Raw genomic sequence first — 17,055 nt, 5'->3', positions numbered from 1 at the left:
TCCCTTACCCAATTTCAATTTAACCGCATCGCTGCGGCGGCTTTTCCCGCTGTGTGAGGCAAATTTGAAAAAGCCGCGTTACACGACGAGCTCAGCTCGTCATCAGCACACGACCACCGTGGCTGATGACGAGCTCGTCATCAGCAGGGAAGAGGTTAAAAATTAAAGAATGCACCCCCTGTCCCCAGACTCCTGCCCGCCCCACGTGGGATCCCAACCGTACCCGGCTATAAATAATACATTGTGATGAAATATAAATGTTGAGGTTTGTGTGCATGACAAATATGCTCAAGCTCAGTATACACTTTTGAAGTGGTCTGCCAGAGTGCCCAGATATGACAGCGAAGACACGTAGTGTACAAATAGAAAGAAGGGATTCTAAATTAAAAATTATTATTTTATCTCCATTTTAAACAAAAAAACTGAGAAAAAGTACTACTTCCCACTCAACAGAATCAACCATGTGATTCTTTTCCCCATTTTTTAACCAAACAATGAAAAGCATTTCAGCAACCCGATTATCTTGAAAGCATGGCATACACCTGGCAACAGAATATGAATCCAAGCAGTGCTCAGTAAATGTTATTTTTCTCCAATCGGGCAAAGAACTGAAGCTGTAAGAATTAAACACGTGATAATTGATTTTAACACTCACCTGCAGGTGTGATCATCACTGACACTGGCAATATCCTTCCCTTCTTTGGGAGCAAAGACCAAATCATTAATATATCCAGAGTGCCCTTCAATGACCTGTCGATGAAAAGAATACATATTTCACTTCAAAAAGGGACACCTTTCATCTGTGTTACTTTTTTATGTCACTTGTGCTATAGGGAGGCAGCTTCAAAGCGAGGATTTCAAAAGGCAAAGAAGGCCCACAGAAGGTGAAAGTGCAAAGAACATCATTACTCTTAGAACTGTAAGTAAAACAAATCCAGGTCGATCTCCAGTGCTCTTCTGAACTTCAAGCAGTCAGGGTTGAGGCAGAGGTGACCTAGTAAGATGCTCCGGATGGGGAAGCATAGAGCGTGGTGGGCTTGGCTCCAAAACAACTGAACAGTGGCTAACCGATTGCCCATAGGTTTTGTAGTGTAGGAAGGGGTCAACGGATTAGGGGTGTCTACGTTAGGTACTTGGTTTCTAAGGAGAGCACAAGCGCTCCGTTGAAGGAAAGGGCTGCCGGACCATGGAAATCTTTGTGGGCCAGGCATAAGAATGAAGATGATGTGCTGTTTTGTAGTAATTTGGAGCACAAGTTTCCTGGCCTAAGATATTATCAGACCCCTTTAGGCTGAAAAAAAGTTAGAAAGCATTATGCTCTGCTGCAGCTTGGTGTGCAGCCTTGCATAAAACTTATTGCAGTAATTGAGCTATGACGCTAACCTATGCAGGAGTCATAGGGTATAAGTTTGACTTAAGGTGCATACACAATGGAACAAAGGACACGTTTTCAATAAAGATTGCCAAGTAATCATTAGTTATAAATGTTCCGACTATGTGGTGTAGTGGAATTCAGAAACAGAAAATAAATCTTCTTGCATCTTCTGTTATGAAGACATCCTTCCATTTATTTAGAACACCACATTTTTTGCAGCTCTGGTCAACTGATGAGCATGGGGCTTAGATCGCTTTTCATATTACAGGCAGAGGGCATGCATTTTGTCTTACGGACTAGCAAGACTAGTCAATATCTATACACACCCCAAAGAGTATGGTCAAGTCACAATGATCTCCACAGTTGAAAGCACCAGAAGAGACCATTATTGGTGTAATGGTGGGCTTACATTACACCGCAGAGTTACAGGTAACACTCCAAAGTCAGTGCATCGAGTGGGAGGGGTTTTCTTCCAAAGGCGTTTAAGGTTGCAGACTATAGGGTACAGGGGCGAGCCAACGCAGGACAAACAGCTAAAATTGTATTCCTGATCTGCAGGCCTTAGCAGCAGAATGTGTGTCTGAATATCTGTCAGTAGGAAGTAATGGACAGCATTTCGGACAATCAATCCACTTTCAGAAGTAAAATGTGTAGTAGGGTGCCATCATACAAGAGGAGGCAGCTGGAGAGTATTGCAACCAGAGGGTCTTTAGATAAATGAAAGGAGGAAGGTGAGAAATCGGGCATCAAAGGCAACAAGCAAACTAGATTTGTGGTATATGATACACACATTCAGTGTAAAGAGGCAGTAACTGCTTTTAAATGTGTATTCTAGACAAGTCCCTAGGGTGTACAATGATGTAATATTACAATATTATTTACAATTAGGGCAAAGCGGCTGCCAGTGTCTACATCTTGCAGGACACTGGCGTAGATAGGGGGTGGAAGGTGTCCCGTCCTGGGCGTCACTTTTTTGGGGGTGGTGGCGAGCCACAAGCGCAAGGTGAGTTTTTTCCTTTATTCGCTCGCATCGGCATCACTATACAACCCCCCCGCTCCTTGTCGTTTGTCACGAACAACCCCGCTCGTCATGGTCTTTCGCCACCACCCCCTGCCCCCCTCTTACCGGCACTGGGCGACAAATTAAGGGATCGCCCGGGACATCAAAAGCCCTAGCTAAGCCACTACACTGGCAGTCACGGTTCTGCTCTCTTATTTTCAATTTAAATGATTAAATATGTATATAAATCAGCAATATCTCGTTATGTTCCGATGGTAACCCCCAAATCATTATTAGGTCAAACCTTCGTGGCCATGCTCGATATTTTAGATTTGATTGTGAAATTTACATAGCGCTCGAATGCCCAAGGGCGTTTAGGCGCTGAGCGGAGGCGTCTGCCAGGATTTCAGTGGAAAAAGGTAAGAATTAGTTTGAGAATAGCCATGTTTTAAGTAATTTTCTAAAGCAAAGTAGCGACGGGCAATTTTTAATATCTAATGAAAGCGTGTTCCACAATTTCACTGTGCTCAGGATCAAACTACTTCCTTCCTTCCCTTAAATTTGGGTGTCTGGAGGAGTTTGCTCTGAGCTGCACATAGTTTTCTGCGTGGCTGATACCAGTTGAGATGTTTCAGGAATGCAGGTCCTGTTCCATGCATACCTTTGTACGCTGGACGTAAGGATTTAAATGCCATCCTCTTTTTTATCGGAAGGCAGTGGAATTTTTTTAAGCCTTGGGAAATGTAATGGAATTTGGGGATATCCAGCAACATTCTGGCGGCTGACTTTGGCACCCGCTGGATTTTGAGCATGTGCGGTTTCTGCAGGTCCAGATATAAGGCCTTCCCGTAATCCAGTCTGGCCATGGCTAGAACCGTCACCAGTGTTTTTTACAGCTTCGGGGGGGAATAATGGTGCGCACCTTCCGGATTGACTTCGGTGTTAGAAAGACCAGAGTGGCAACATTGCTGATCTGATGTTGGAAAATTAGTCTATCATCAAAGAGGATGCCCAGTTTCTTCACCTTATGAACTGGGGCTGGAAGAGTTCCCATACCCAGAGGCCACCAGTTGTGTGATCAAAAGGAGGTGTCCAACAGGAGAACCTCTGTTTTGCTTCCATTGAGCTTTAGGCAGTTTGCACTCATCCATTGGTCTACGTGGGACTTACATTGGTTAAAACGATCAGTGGTTTCCTCCGAGTTGCTGGAGATGGACACCACTATTTGAGTGTTGTCTGCGCAGAAAACCAGCGAAAAGCCAAACTGCCTGATGTCAGCTAAGGGGCTCAAATATAAGTTGAACAAAGTGGGGCTCAGTGAGGAGCCCTGCGGCACCCCACATGGAAGTGTGTACTGCTCTGAGCAAGAGTCACTAATCTGAACATATTGAAACCTATTGTTCAGATAAGATTTGATCAAATTTAGAGCAGAATTCTTGACTCCTACCTCTTGGAGCCTTTTGATAAGAATGTCATGGTTCACGGTGTCAAAAGCCGCAGATAGACCCAAAAGGATCAGGGTGGCCCCTGCACCCGTGTCCAATATTGTCTGGAGCTCCTCTGCTGCCATAACCAAGGCAGACGCTGTGCTGTGGCCTTGTCGGAAACCATATTGTGAGGAATCCAACAGGTCTTCCGAGGACACGAAGGCAGCGAGTTGAAAGTTTAGAATTGTTACCAAGATCTTAGCCGGGACAGGAATCCTCGCAATAGGTCTATAGTCGCTGTGTTCGTTGGGATCTAGATTGGGTTTGTTTAGTAGAGGAAAAATGGAGACCGGTTTCCACGCATCTGGGAAGATGCCTGAACTAATACTCTCTTTAAAGTGTATACGGAGTTGCTCAATAATACTTTTGGGTGCCATTTGAAATATTTTTGGAGGGCATGGGTCTGCGGGTGCACTGGATTTTGTTGATCTGACTACCTACGAGATCTGTTCCGAGTTCGGTGGAATGAAGGAATCCATAACATTGACAGAGCTTGGAATAGTTGTAATGGGGGTGTCAACTGGGCGGTCATCTGTGAGGGAATCAAAAATGGATTGCATTTGGTCCTTAAAAACCCTGCAAGTTGGTTGCAGAATGTCACACTGCTGTCATCTTTTAATGGTTCAGGTAATTTGACTAGTTTCTTTAAAGTTGCAAAGAGTACTTTGCTAGAGTTACCTGCCTGTCAGATTTTCTCTGAGAAATAAACTGTTTTTCTTGTCCAAGATCATTTTTTTTTATAGGCGCTCAAGGACTGTGCATATAAAGTTCTCTCAGCTTCAGCGTAATTCTTTCGCCACGTCTCTCAATTTTTCTACAGAGTTGCTTCTGTGCGCATAGTGCATCACAGAACCAGGGTTCCGATTTCTTAATACGCTTGCTAGTGAGGTTTTTTCCCCGGAGCTAATATATTTACTGCGGTTTCAACCCAATTGGTGAAACTTCCAGTTGCCGTGTTTACTTCGGACAATAGGTTCGGTTTTGAAGATGCTACTGCGGATTGCATCCGCTGGGGCTGATATTCCTCCAGTTGCGCCCTTTAATTATCCTATGGGGAATATGAGGCCAGGGGATATGATGTGTGGTAGTTACTACGAACAAAATGGCCTCATGGTCTGACCATGGGATTGGCAGAACCTCTTGTAATTTCAGATGGAATTGGATGTACAAATTCTGTCTAGTGTGTGACCGGCATCATGTGTAGGATGCTTGACCATCTATTTCATCGAGGCACTGGCCATCATCTCTAATATCGAAGCTGTGTAGTAGTCTTCTGAATTTTCTAGATGAGAATTAAAATCACCTATGATAGAGAAATCCTGTAAAACGGTACTAGATTCTATGATGGGGCTAATGATTTCTTCAAATTTGCTTTTCACACCGGGAGGTCTATACAGTAATGTATCATTGAACGTATAGTTGTCACTTAAAGTGATTTAAAAGAGAGCAATTCGCAGTCTGTGCTGCTTCCTGCTGGGGAACTTTTTATAGCCATGGTATCCTTAATAATGATCGCCAAGCCACCTCCCCGCTTATCCTGGCTATCAATTCTGATTATTACAAAACCTTGAGGGATGGCTAAGGACAGTTCGAGATCAGAGGTGCTATCTGCCCATGTTTCGGTGACGAAAGCCATATGTATTTTGTGTGCTGTTAACAACTCTGTAAATTCTGTGTTATGTTTAATCAGAGAGTGAGTGTTCTGAAGCAGACCTAAGACCGACTTGGGTAAAGGTGATTGCTGGCGCTAATCCTGTTTCGCGGTAGGACAGCCTTTTGATTTTGTGAAGAGAAAGTTGGAATCGCACTGTGGACATAACTTGGGCTCCTTCAGTGGGTCGAGCTGCTGGCAGAGAGGCCGACAAATTATGTGTCTGGATTCGGCGTGTTGGAATACCACCAACTGACTTTCTAACTATTGTCTTTTTGCCAACAAAACCCTAAACAAACCCCCCTCCCCACAAACAAAACAACTAAAAAGCACTTCTGTAAAAATTCCACAATTTTGTAAACGTACCGGCAAAAATAGCATCCCCTCCTCCCCCCATGAGGCTCAGTGCTGCCGGTAGTCAATGAAAAGAGGGTGAGCAAAAGGTTAACAGGCAGCAGAGGGGTTCACTTCCTCTGTCGCGTGCCTGGTAATGCCACGGCAAATGGACAAGCCCCCCCTCCTGTGCAAACAGGCTGTATCCCACCTCACTATTTAAGATGAGAGGAAGTGGCTGCCAAAGGGATCTGCAGTTATATGCACGATTCGGCCTCTCTGACAGGACCCGTTCTATTGTACCTACCTTCAAACATGGAATGGCATGGTGAGCAAAAAAAACGATGGATTTAGGCTCAGATTCAGTACTGGGGTGAATGTATGACATTGTTCTGCATTCTGTCCATCAATTGTTCTTTTTGCATTTGTCACCCCGAGTGGGACGGGTATGGCCAGATGCGTGTCCCGTGCTCTCCATGCCACTGGAGTCCAGCTATCCTGGCTGATGAGCGCTGAAAGCCCAAAATCGGTCCTAGGATGCTAGTTTCCAGTCCAGGGAAGACCTGGCCCGGCAGTCCGGGCTGGACTGTTCCGGGGCCGGGCTGGACTGTTCCGGGGCCGGGCTGGATTGTTCCGGGGATGGACTGGCCGTTACAGGCACTGGGCATTTCCCCAGTGGGATGCTAGGGTGGGGGCCGTTTTAGTTACAGGGCCGTTTTTGCAGCATAGCTACAAAATCGGCCCCTGTAACTGAATCGGCCAAAACCGGCCCTGTCAAACAGCTGGGCTGCTCCCAGGGGGCCGGCCGAGCTCTTGGCCAGGGCTAGTTTTGGTTCCCAGTCCGGCCCTGGACTGTTCCCATTGGGTGCAGGATCAAGACTGCTTGCATATGGCTGGGTCCATACTGGAACGGCATGGTGAGAAAAAACAAAAAACGATGGATTTAGGCCCAGATCTCTGTACTGGGGTGAATGTATGACATTGTTCTGCAATCTGTCCATCAATTGTTCTTTTTGCATTTACCTTCCCACTGCAGCACCCTGTGTCCTGTGGACCAGCGGTCTCCTGTATACCTTTGCACCCTGCCATCACTGGCACTCCACACTGTCAATATCCCATTGTGTCTTCTGTTGCCATTTGTCCTCCTCTCCTGTGACTCCTCTGCTCACCCAGCATGTCTCTTGTCCCCCCCCCCCCCCACCTGTGACTCTTCTGGAACTCCGCCCCCCTCCATACACATCCTTCTTTGCTGCCCTGTATCTCCCCTGGAAAGCAGGCTGCCAAGTCACAGACTGACTCAGCAGAGTCTACAGCAGGGACAGACCACAGGCGGATTTCTGTGACAGGGAACTTTTCAGCACCCCCCCAATATACTGCATATTTTGGGGGGTGACCAGCAAATGTTGCTTATTTTGCCACACATCATTGAGGAAGGGTGGGGGGTGCAGAAGGGGAAGGGTCCGAGAAGCTTCCATTTTACAAAGCAAGTGCATCCATTTTGAAGAAATGTTTGTATTAATATTATATAGCTGGATAATACCACAGAATGTGTTACACAATCTGCGTTTTATGGGAGAATATGCAGTATTGCATGATTTGCCTTTTCCTAATAGAATTCAGTGAGCTAAAGCTGCAGAGTTAGATTCAGCATTACAACATACTTTAAGAGCCTGTGGTTATATTGTTACTTATGAAACTGAAACTTTAATGTACCCCCCCCCCATAAACTGAATGTCCTTTTACGTACCTTATATTCATTCTTGTCATGAAGGTCTGATGTAAAGAGCCTTAATGTTTTATCTGCTGCTGCAGTACAAAACCTAAAGAAAAAGAAAATGTTATCAACAAGTGGTAGCTCTGGTACTCGGTCTGCAGTGTATGCTATAGGATGCACCACTCTCACCCATATCACTCTTTTACTAATGTGCGAGGACTTTGTATGAGGACCTAAAACTTGTCAGTTTACAATGTGCGAGGCGAGCGGGACAAGGTGTTGCACCCCAGGCGGCTCTCTGCCTAAATCAGGCAAGAGAAGAGAGGCAAGATTGAAAGGATAGACCTGCAGCAATCCTACCCAGGGCACGAGATGTACACGCAGAAAAAAATGTCTCAGCTGTTGCTCTCAATACAGAACTGTGCACCATTACTTTTGTGTGTGTTTTTCTTTCTCTAGTTTTTGTTTTTCCCCCACTCCACGCTAGACATTCTGGCTCTGGAGGTCTGTTTAACCTCAATATTTCCACTTCATTTAGGCCTTGGAAGCTGTAATATTTCTTCCCAATTATTACAGTATGGATTGGTTTGAAACCCCCTTCTTTATTCCTCTACTCTGTAAATTGATTTAATCTCCACAGAAGCTCTTCTACCTTCTAGTGATGGTCATACATGTAGGTAAAGGAGGTAGTGGAAAGCTTAAAACTCATTTCGCTCTTCGGGCAGCTTGAAGGATTCATGCTGCACGTGCTCAGATGGGAGGATGATTCGAGACTGATAACCCACCAAGACTGTCCCATGCAGTGCTTGTGTGTCCTCTTTCTCTTGTATGCCAAGGAAACACTTGAGGATTTAAGTTTATTTTCCAGTCCTGTGTCTGGCTTTCGCATAACAGAGCACGGTACAGGCAAAACAGCCAGACTGCATGTACATATGGCAGCATTTACTGTTAGAACATGTGTATAAGCATAGGTCTTCGAAAAGTGGACTAACTGAAAAGTAATACTAACTGTTGGACTTGGCCTTTTTTGCAGGGTCATCCCTGAACTTTTTGCCTTCCTCCTAGGTTTTTTTTCTGACCTGGTGTTGGTGGTTTTAGGACTCTGGGCACTTTAGAACTGCTGTCCAGTGTAAAGTGCGTGTGGTCTCTGTGGTAAACATGGTAATATTGGTCAACACCTGTTTGGCGTACTTAATTTGCCTGTCAGTCCCTTGTAAAGTGGTATCTCAGATACCGAGGGCCAGTAAATGAAACACTACCGGTGGGCTTGCAGCATTGCTTGCGCCACCCACCAAAGAAGCCTTTCAAACCTGTCTCAGGCATCTGCCATTGCAGGGCCTGTGCGCAAGTTTACTGCTGCTGTGACATGGCGCGTAAAGTGGTTGCCAAGTCTGTGACCCCCCTTTTACTGCATGTCAGTCATCCCTAGGGTAGGCCCTAGCTAGCCCTATGGGAAGGGTGCATTGTAGGTAAGAGGTAGGATATGTATCTTTAGTGGGTGACATGTCCTGGTAGTGACAAACGGCCATTTTAGTTTCTCACTGCTGTGAGGCTGCCCTCTCATAGGAATGCTTTGGGGATTCCCTGATAAGTGTTACAGTGGGGATTCCTGATATGAGAGGAGCAGCATGGTCAAGTTTGGTATGTTTGGCATAGTAATAATAAATGCTTCGTAATGGTGTGCGCAGATTTATTATCACTATTTTAGAAATGCACTTTTAGAAGTCGGCATTTCTGTGTGCTACATGCCTTTGTGAATGCCTGAAGGGTCTTGCATGTCTGACTCTGTAGTGACAGGGGCTGGTGAGGTGTGTGGCTCCAGAGGGGCAGGGTGAGTCAGCGCTAGGCTGAATGGGTAGATCTGCATTTGGAGTAGTGGGAGGAGTAGCCCCTGACCCTGAATAGGTCTATGCCTGCCTGGTTTAATGCTGGCTCCGCCCCCTGTGGACTGTCTGAGGACAGAGCCCAACCTGACTAAGGAGGGTGGAAGCACTGTAAATAAAGTAATTCAGTACCCCCAGAACCAGTTGGGACTGGTTGTCCTAACCTCCTGTGCCAGGGTAGAACAAAGGCCAATGTGGTAAAAGTACTGGGGCTTTGAACCCAGGAAATTGTGCTTGTACTGACTTGTACCTGCTCTGGGGCAAAGGATTGCTGGTCGACAGGAGGAACCGCCGTGGGACCCAGCTGCTGCTTTCTGGGGGCCCCTACGTGCTGGCTTTCCTGTGCCCAGCTCTGCCCCGGAGGACTTTGGACTAAGTGCCCTGAAGAAGTGCACTCTGAGGGCACTGCCCAGTCCTACTTTTCCCAACTTCGTGAGAGGGGCCCTTTCTGCCCCTGGTGGTGTCTCAGAGAGGGAGACACGGAGCGTAACAAGCCTCCCGTGCTGACAAAGGCGAGAGCGACCTACTTCTCCCTTGTACCCAGTGCCAGGCAATGTGTAACTGCAGCTGGTGTTGGGCTGCATTGCTGGGGGCTTAAACGTGGAGGAGACTCTGCTCGGTACCCTGGGCTCAGAAGAAACCGGAAGTCAGGCGAGGATTGCCTAGTTGTGAGCGGGGCTCTCAGGAGAATGAGGAGAGCCCCGCAGAAGTCAGGCAAGGTTGAGGCCTGCGTGTTGTCAAGCGGAAGTCCAGCAGGAGTCGTTGGAGGCTTGCAGGCTCCATCTCCGTACTTTCCAGCCTCCCCCCACCTGGTAGAGGGAGAGGCGGGTCCCCGCATATCACCGGGCCCAACAAGGAGACCGGGCAAGGTCTGAGGAAGTTTCCTGAGCAGGGCCCTCTGCGTACCCTGTTTTTCTTTTTTTTCTGGTGGAAAAGGGACGGAGGGAAGTCTCTCCACCGACGGGGGCATTTCCTTTATGGAGCATTTGATGTGGCTGCATCTGCAGCCATGGAGGCCAGAGTGAAGACCTCTTGTGGGCCAGTGGGATCTTGGGGACATGGTGGCATGATATTTATGCCCAGAAGGTGCTAATGAGCTGTATGCTCCTGGACAGTGTTACTAGGGTGCAATGGTGAGCTAATGTGATGCATAATGTGTTTATACTTAATATGATAATGCGGAGTACAGTATTTTACCAGTAGTCACTGGTTATTTCATTACTTACCTGTTATTATAGTCTTGAAAGGGGCCCGATTGGCCCTTTCCTGTATATAATCCCCTGTGAAGTATGGACTAGTACCAGGTGGCACCGTGCACATTTGCGATTATGATCCTAATGTGTTCTTTTTTTTATATAACCTTGTGTGGAGTTTCTTTTGTACTGTGCCTAGTACGTCGCGGCTGTGTGTGTGTGTGTGTTGTGCAAACGGCTTACACATTGCCTCTGGGATGAGCCAGACTGCTCGTGCCAAGATACCAAGGGGGTGGGCAGGGGTTATCTTCAGCGTGTAACTCCCTTGCCCGGACACAGTGGTGGTTTTTGCCTGGCTTAGGCGCAAGCCCTAGTCAACCTGAAATCCAATTTCTAACACTAACATATGCTTGTTTAATCACCATGTTTTCTAACACCAAACTAACCAGGTAGAGAGGGAAAACTTCCTACCACTCTAGTTTGAGTGTTGTAACCTCAGCTGCAAAGGAAGATGGCCATGCAGAGATACGCTTTGGAAGGAAAGACGAAAAAGGGGCATTAGGTCCTGCAAGCCTCTGCAGAGCGGCATCATCTGCACATTTTTGTAGCAGAGCAGCAGCAGAGAACAAGTGAGGTCTCCTTGCTCCATAAGACATCCTTAGCAGTAAAGGTATACAAGGCGTTGGTACAGGAATGGAGTTAAGCCACATGGAATGATTGCAGAAATGAGAAGCTGAAGGTCCAAATTCTGACTGTTAACTGGCAGCATAAAGTATCCTGGGAAATTATATGTGGATTGGCATAATAAATCTTGCAGAACCGATACATCCATTTAAGGCTGGATGGCTGAAATCAGACACATCGAGTAAAGAATAGACTAATAGGTGAGGGATGTGAGATGAAATATGATTGGAGCCTTCTTAACCTTTGCCCTAAATTTGCAAATCATTTACTGAGTTGTTTATAATAATCATTCTGATCTAATCTTTATGGAGAATAGTTCTGCATAATAAATAACCATACAACGTTTGAAATACCAATCACTGTGTGTGCCACGTGGCAACCCTATGTAACACTTCACTTTAGCCTCCTCATTTATCATTTGGGTCTTCGTGTGAGCGGAAGACAGAAATCTTTCCATCTCTAGCCTCTGCTTACGCCTGTGTGGGGACATATCATTTCCACTTTTTTTAAATAATCATTTACAGTGAAGTACACTATACAATTCAAATTACAATATTCGGGTTGGGCGACATCCAACACTATGCTCTTTCAAGAGTTAGACCTTAAGAGAGTAAACCTCAAAAGGAAAGGGTACATAAACATTTTTTAATAGGTGAATTCGTAACCCCTCCTAACTAATTACCACTCTCACACTCTGCAATCAGACATCTGAGACAGGAAATTCATTTATTTTACTGTTATGCCACATAATACCCATCTGAATTTCAAGCCTACCACCATTCCAACCTTTTTATTTTTAACAGTCAACATTTAGTCAAACATTTCCAGAGCACTCAGCCTGGGCGGGGATGTCACGTCACAACCGTCCTCTTCCAAGAGAAGCAGACATACAACAGCTCGAAAGGCATCTCTTTCTCGGTTAACATGGGGTAACAGCAATCGTCCCCTAATCCCCCAACAGCATGCATGCTGGTTGGACTAGAACGTTGTTTCCATAGACGCAATGGTTATCCAGGACACCAAAAATGAATGTTAGATTAACTTCCAGGATCTGTGTATAGCCTCGTTCCAGCCACAAGGGCATAGCTCCAAAGTTTAGTGGCTGCACCAGCTTCTACTGTGAATCCCAGAACGGACTTCAAGGAGCAAGAACTTCTGAAAGGTTTTGGAATCGTGCAAGGTCACCAAATGTGGAGGGAGTGCTCTCCACCTCCATTGGATGTACTGTGTAATTTGTTCAATCTAATACTGCGCCGTTATAATTTTTCAAAGATGATTTCCAGTGTTGAACAAGTGGATTGCGTTTCTCAACATCCCTCAATAGCGTTTTTCATCCATCTTGGGGCACCTCTCAGTCTCAACTCATACTCCCGCTTCCCCAGTGTCAGTGGTAAACTCAGTTGTGAATTAAACAAAAGATTCTTCATACCTTAATAAATCGTAATCAACCCCCCCCCCCACCCTGTTTATTATCTTGTTGACTCCTCTTAACTTCACCACCTTCGACCACTCTGCGTTTCTTTCAGACTCCTCTAGTTCTTGCTTGTTTCCAAACTTCCCTCTCTCACCCCGGTTTTCAGGAGTCTGAAAGGGAGTTCCCTCAAGTTTGGGTGAGTGCCCCCCAACAGTGGACCCACACCACAGATGCAGCTAGGTTCATCTCCCGGAGTTACCGGGACCTCTGCTAGGCCCCCAGTGCCTCTGAATCGCTTTCTCTCCAATTGTGCACTCTTTAGCTCATTGCCCGGCGCTCATTCTTTATGCGCCCTTTGTCTTCCTATAGTTCTGTGGTTTTGGCTCCGAGGTTTCATTTCGACACACTTATTCATTCACACTTTCACCTGCCGTCAACTCCCCAAGGCCATTGCACTGCTAGAGCCAGATGTCCTACTTAAGACTGAAAGAGGGGGCAATTGTGCATGTTATTCCCTCCAAGTTATCCTCTTCTCCCCAAGTACTGTTCCCTCTTGACTAGAGGAAGACATCAAACCCCAAACGTACTGCAGGTTGTGGCAGGAGTGATGGTGTGGGACACCGTTCGGGACGGCCAAGCAGGCCATCTAGTTAACCAGTGGCCTCTCGCCTTGGTATCCATTGGCTCAATTCCTTGAAGGTGAACACCTGCACACCACAGGAATACACTTCTTTCCAGATGACAATGTGTCTCCACGTCACTGCTCCCAAACCACAGGACGAGCTTCTGTATCTTTTCTTTGGTGGGTGTGTATACTACCTACAACGCAGTGCGTATCCATGAATTAAGCTTAGATTTAATTCTGGAATTCGCAATTGGGGACACCTTGTCTGTTGCTTAGCAAGGAGCGAAATCCTACGAAATGTAGACCTTTATGGAGAGCTCTCATTCTGCTGCCAAGGCAGTTTGCCACATTTAGTCAAGAGGAGTTCTATAATCCTATCAGACTGGGTACAGTTGCCATAGAAGCGAATGCCTCAGAGAAGAAGAAATCACTTATTCAATCAGCTGTAGTATTTTAGGCCACTGGAGCTTGGAATCAATCACATGGGAATGGAGTTAACTGACCTTTGGAGGCACATTTTACTTTTATTTGAATGGTGTCCAATGAAATTGCTGCCCGATACCTAGCGATGCTGGCAATAACATAGGTATACTCTAGCATTTCAGTTACCACACACACCAAAGACTTAGTCAAACCCACTGTCTCCAAAAGGTGCCATTGTCAGGACCTTCAACACTCGTCTATCCTTTCCTGAAAAGAAAATGCGCCATCCATCTGTCAGCCTGCCTCTAAATGGGCAGTAATACTAGAAAGATTTTGAATTCTACATCACTTATTTTCAGAAATCTTTCAAGACAATTCCCATTCAATTGTTTGCCAATATTATCTCAAAGTAGGATCCTCTCCACCCGTATTTGAGTGAAAACATGTTCATGCTAGTTCACACCTCATTTACAAGGTAATCAGATGTAAACAGATAGACATGCAGTCTATTTATTTATTTATTACATTTCTAGAGCGCACTATGACCTGACAGGCATCCTGGCGCTAGTAACTCGGCATGACCAACCTCCGTTAGACCTTACTGTAGCATCCCCATAAGCTTAGGAAATAGCCATGTTTTTAAATTCCTTCTAAATGGAAGAAGGTCACTGATTTGTCTCAGCTCAAGAGGCAAGGTATTCCAGAGCTTAGCAGCAGCAACCCAAAAGGACCTATCACCTGCTCCAACTTTTTTAAATCTGGGGATTTTTATCAATTTTCCCCCAGATGAGCGCACAGTTCAAGTAGGAACATACCACTCGAATTTGAGTTGAAAAGATGTAGGACCCATTCCATGCAGGGCCTTAAATAATAAGCAAAGTGATTTAAACTTGATTCTTTGTTTCACAGGGAGCCAGTGCAGCTCCGCCAGGGCCAATAAAGCGGAGGACCTTCTGGACCAGCCTAATACTAATTTAGCTGCGGTTGACTGTAACCTCTGCATCCTGTCCAGTAGAGACTTTGGGGATTCAAGGAGCAGGGCATTACAGTAATCAACTCGGCTAAGTATGGTGCTCCGTGCCATCAGTGAACACGCCAAGGGGGGAAGCAACGGAAAGATCTTACGTAAAGAACGAATGATGGCCAGGCAGCAACCTACATATTTTGTGACATGCACCTCCAAAGTAAGATTACAATCGAATGTCACACCCAGGTTGCGAACTGTCTTAACAGGGTGAACAAAATTAGGGGAATCAGAGGGCCAAAAATTACAAGGCAGCCCGGAAGGAATCCTTCCCTTGGCACAATAAAGCCCCTCCGTTTTAGACGCATTAAATTGCAGCGAGTTATCCCTCAGCCAAGTGTTGTGTCCCACAGGCAACTATGAAACCCCTCTAGAGAAGTTGACTGTGTTCCCTCCAGGGAGAGAATTAATTGCGTATCATCCGTGTAATTAACGATCTTAATGTTATGACGCTTGATGACCACCATTAGGGATTTCATGTAGATATTAAAAAGAATTGGGCTGATGGCGGAGCCCTGTGGCACGCCATGGGAGACACTAGTGAAAACAGATTGGTAAGGAGAGAAGGACACTAACTGCTGCCTACCTGACAGAAAAGACTGGAACTACCCAAGGGCACATCCGGTCACTCCCACCCTTTTAAGTCGTCTCAACAGGATTTCATGGTTGACCGTATCGAAGGTGGCAGACAGGTCGAGCAGAATAAGTACAGCTGCCTGACCCCTGTCTGCCCGCCCCCGAAGTTCGTCCATCACGGTCACCAAGGCTGTCTCAGTGCCATGTGCTGGCCGAAACCCAAACTGCTCCTCCTCCAAGAGCTTAGCTTGTTCAACATATTTAGACAGCGTGCCACTCACCACCTGTTCTACTATTTTAGCAGGAAAAGGTAGGAGAGAAATGGGTCTAAACTTTTTGGGACACTCCGGATCGAGGGAGGGCTTCTTAAGCAAGGGTGTCACCAATGCCTGCTTCCACTGAGACGGCACTACACCATCAGTGAGAGACGGATTACAAATCAGACGACGCAAGGGGAACAGCTCTGCCCCAAATTCCTTCCAGATCTTACAAGGCATCGGATCCAGGGGAGAACCAGGTGCAATACCATCAGCTAATCTACAGAACTCCTCAGGCTCCAAAGGCGAGAACTCGGAGAGAACCAGTAATAGCCCCCTCCAAGTTGACACCTACTGCAACAGTGCGGATATCCTCAGTGTCAGGCGTTGGAACATTCACCCCAACACCCCAAATATTTAATAATGTCATTAACTTGGTTATGAAAAAACCTGGCTAGGTCATCACAAAGAGCTTGGGAGAGGGAGATCTCATTTTTGGAGCAGTCTGGGTTAGTCAGGCTGTTAAGAATATTAAAAATACTTTTAGTATACTATTAGGGGCGTGAAGTATCAGGGTGGAAAAATAATCTGCTTTAGACCTATTAATCACCTTCCTATATTCTAAAATCTTTATTCAAGAATGGGGCAAGCATAGTCTCACTCGAGCAATAATATAATTCCATGAATAAGTGCTCCAGAAAGAAGGCATTGGGAATCTTTCATTGGTAGAGCGAGTCCAGTGAACAATATGTGTGACATTATTTTTCTGGATGATCAGAGAGATGGATAGAGCAATCAGCAAAGGTATTTCAGCACATATTTTTTGGTTGAGGTCTGAAAGTGCACCGACAAAAGTAAGCAGTCTGCGACGAACGGTGGGTGCATGTATCCATAACTTTGTTCTCCCTGTTCTGTGGCTGAAAATGATAGGAAGGACAACCCAGTGTGACAGCAGGCAATGAATGAAAACTCTAGCTGCAGAGTGTCTGTTCAGGGGCAGACGTGCATTTGCTTTAAGGAGTATCGACATAATACCTGATTAGTGGTGGCAGTGCATCACGTCTGGTTTCAGGACTCCATGCGATTGCATCCACTCGCACGCCATGCTGAAATGTTTTTAGAGTCTTATAGACAAATGCTTCCACCGAAGAATCCTCCTCCTAAAAACAGAAAAATCAAAAAAATGGTATCCAGTAGAATATATAGGTTAACTTGATAATGATATGCTTAAAGCTATCAAATATACAGATAACTCCCCAGGGTAAGCAGGGGAACAGTTCTAACGCTTTTAAATAAAAACAATGAGTGAAGATCAGGACATGCAATGTGAACTACGTCCTCCCAGTCGGAGAACAGCAGAAAGACAACAAGCATTGATAAAGCCAATCAGTCTGGTGTTGACTGTCAGCCTCTTGT

The 17,055-nt window shown here is 45.8% G+C and overlaps 1 protein-coding gene across 2 annotated transcripts in view; it reads right to left on the bottom strand.

Moving 5' to 3' along the window:
- Positions 1–17,055, bottom strand: part of NUP37 (nucleoporin 37) — a 137,247-nt gene that overhangs the window by 106,761 nt on the left and 13,431 nt on the right. For both annotated transcript variants that reach the window (XM_086919237.1, XM_086919240.1), the window contains exons 3-5: positions 16,675–16,799; positions 7,594–7,666; positions 656–750 (exon numbers count right to left, since the gene is read on the bottom strand). In XM_086919237.1, coding sequence (XP_086775363.1) covers positions 656–750; positions 7,594–7,666; positions 16,675–16,799 — 293 coding nt within the window. The remainder of the gene's footprint in view (positions 1–655; positions 751–7,593; positions 7,667–16,674; positions 16,800–17,055) is intronic.

This window comes from Lissotriton vulgaris, chromosome 1_1 (genome assembly GCF_964263255.1).
Source record: "Lissotriton vulgaris chromosome 1_1, aLisVul1.2, whole genome shotgun sequence".
Classification (NCBI taxonomy): Eukaryota; Metazoa; Chordata; class Amphibia; order Caudata; family Salamandridae; genus Lissotriton; species Lissotriton vulgaris.
This window is presented reverse-complemented; position numbering and strand designations above follow the sequence as displayed.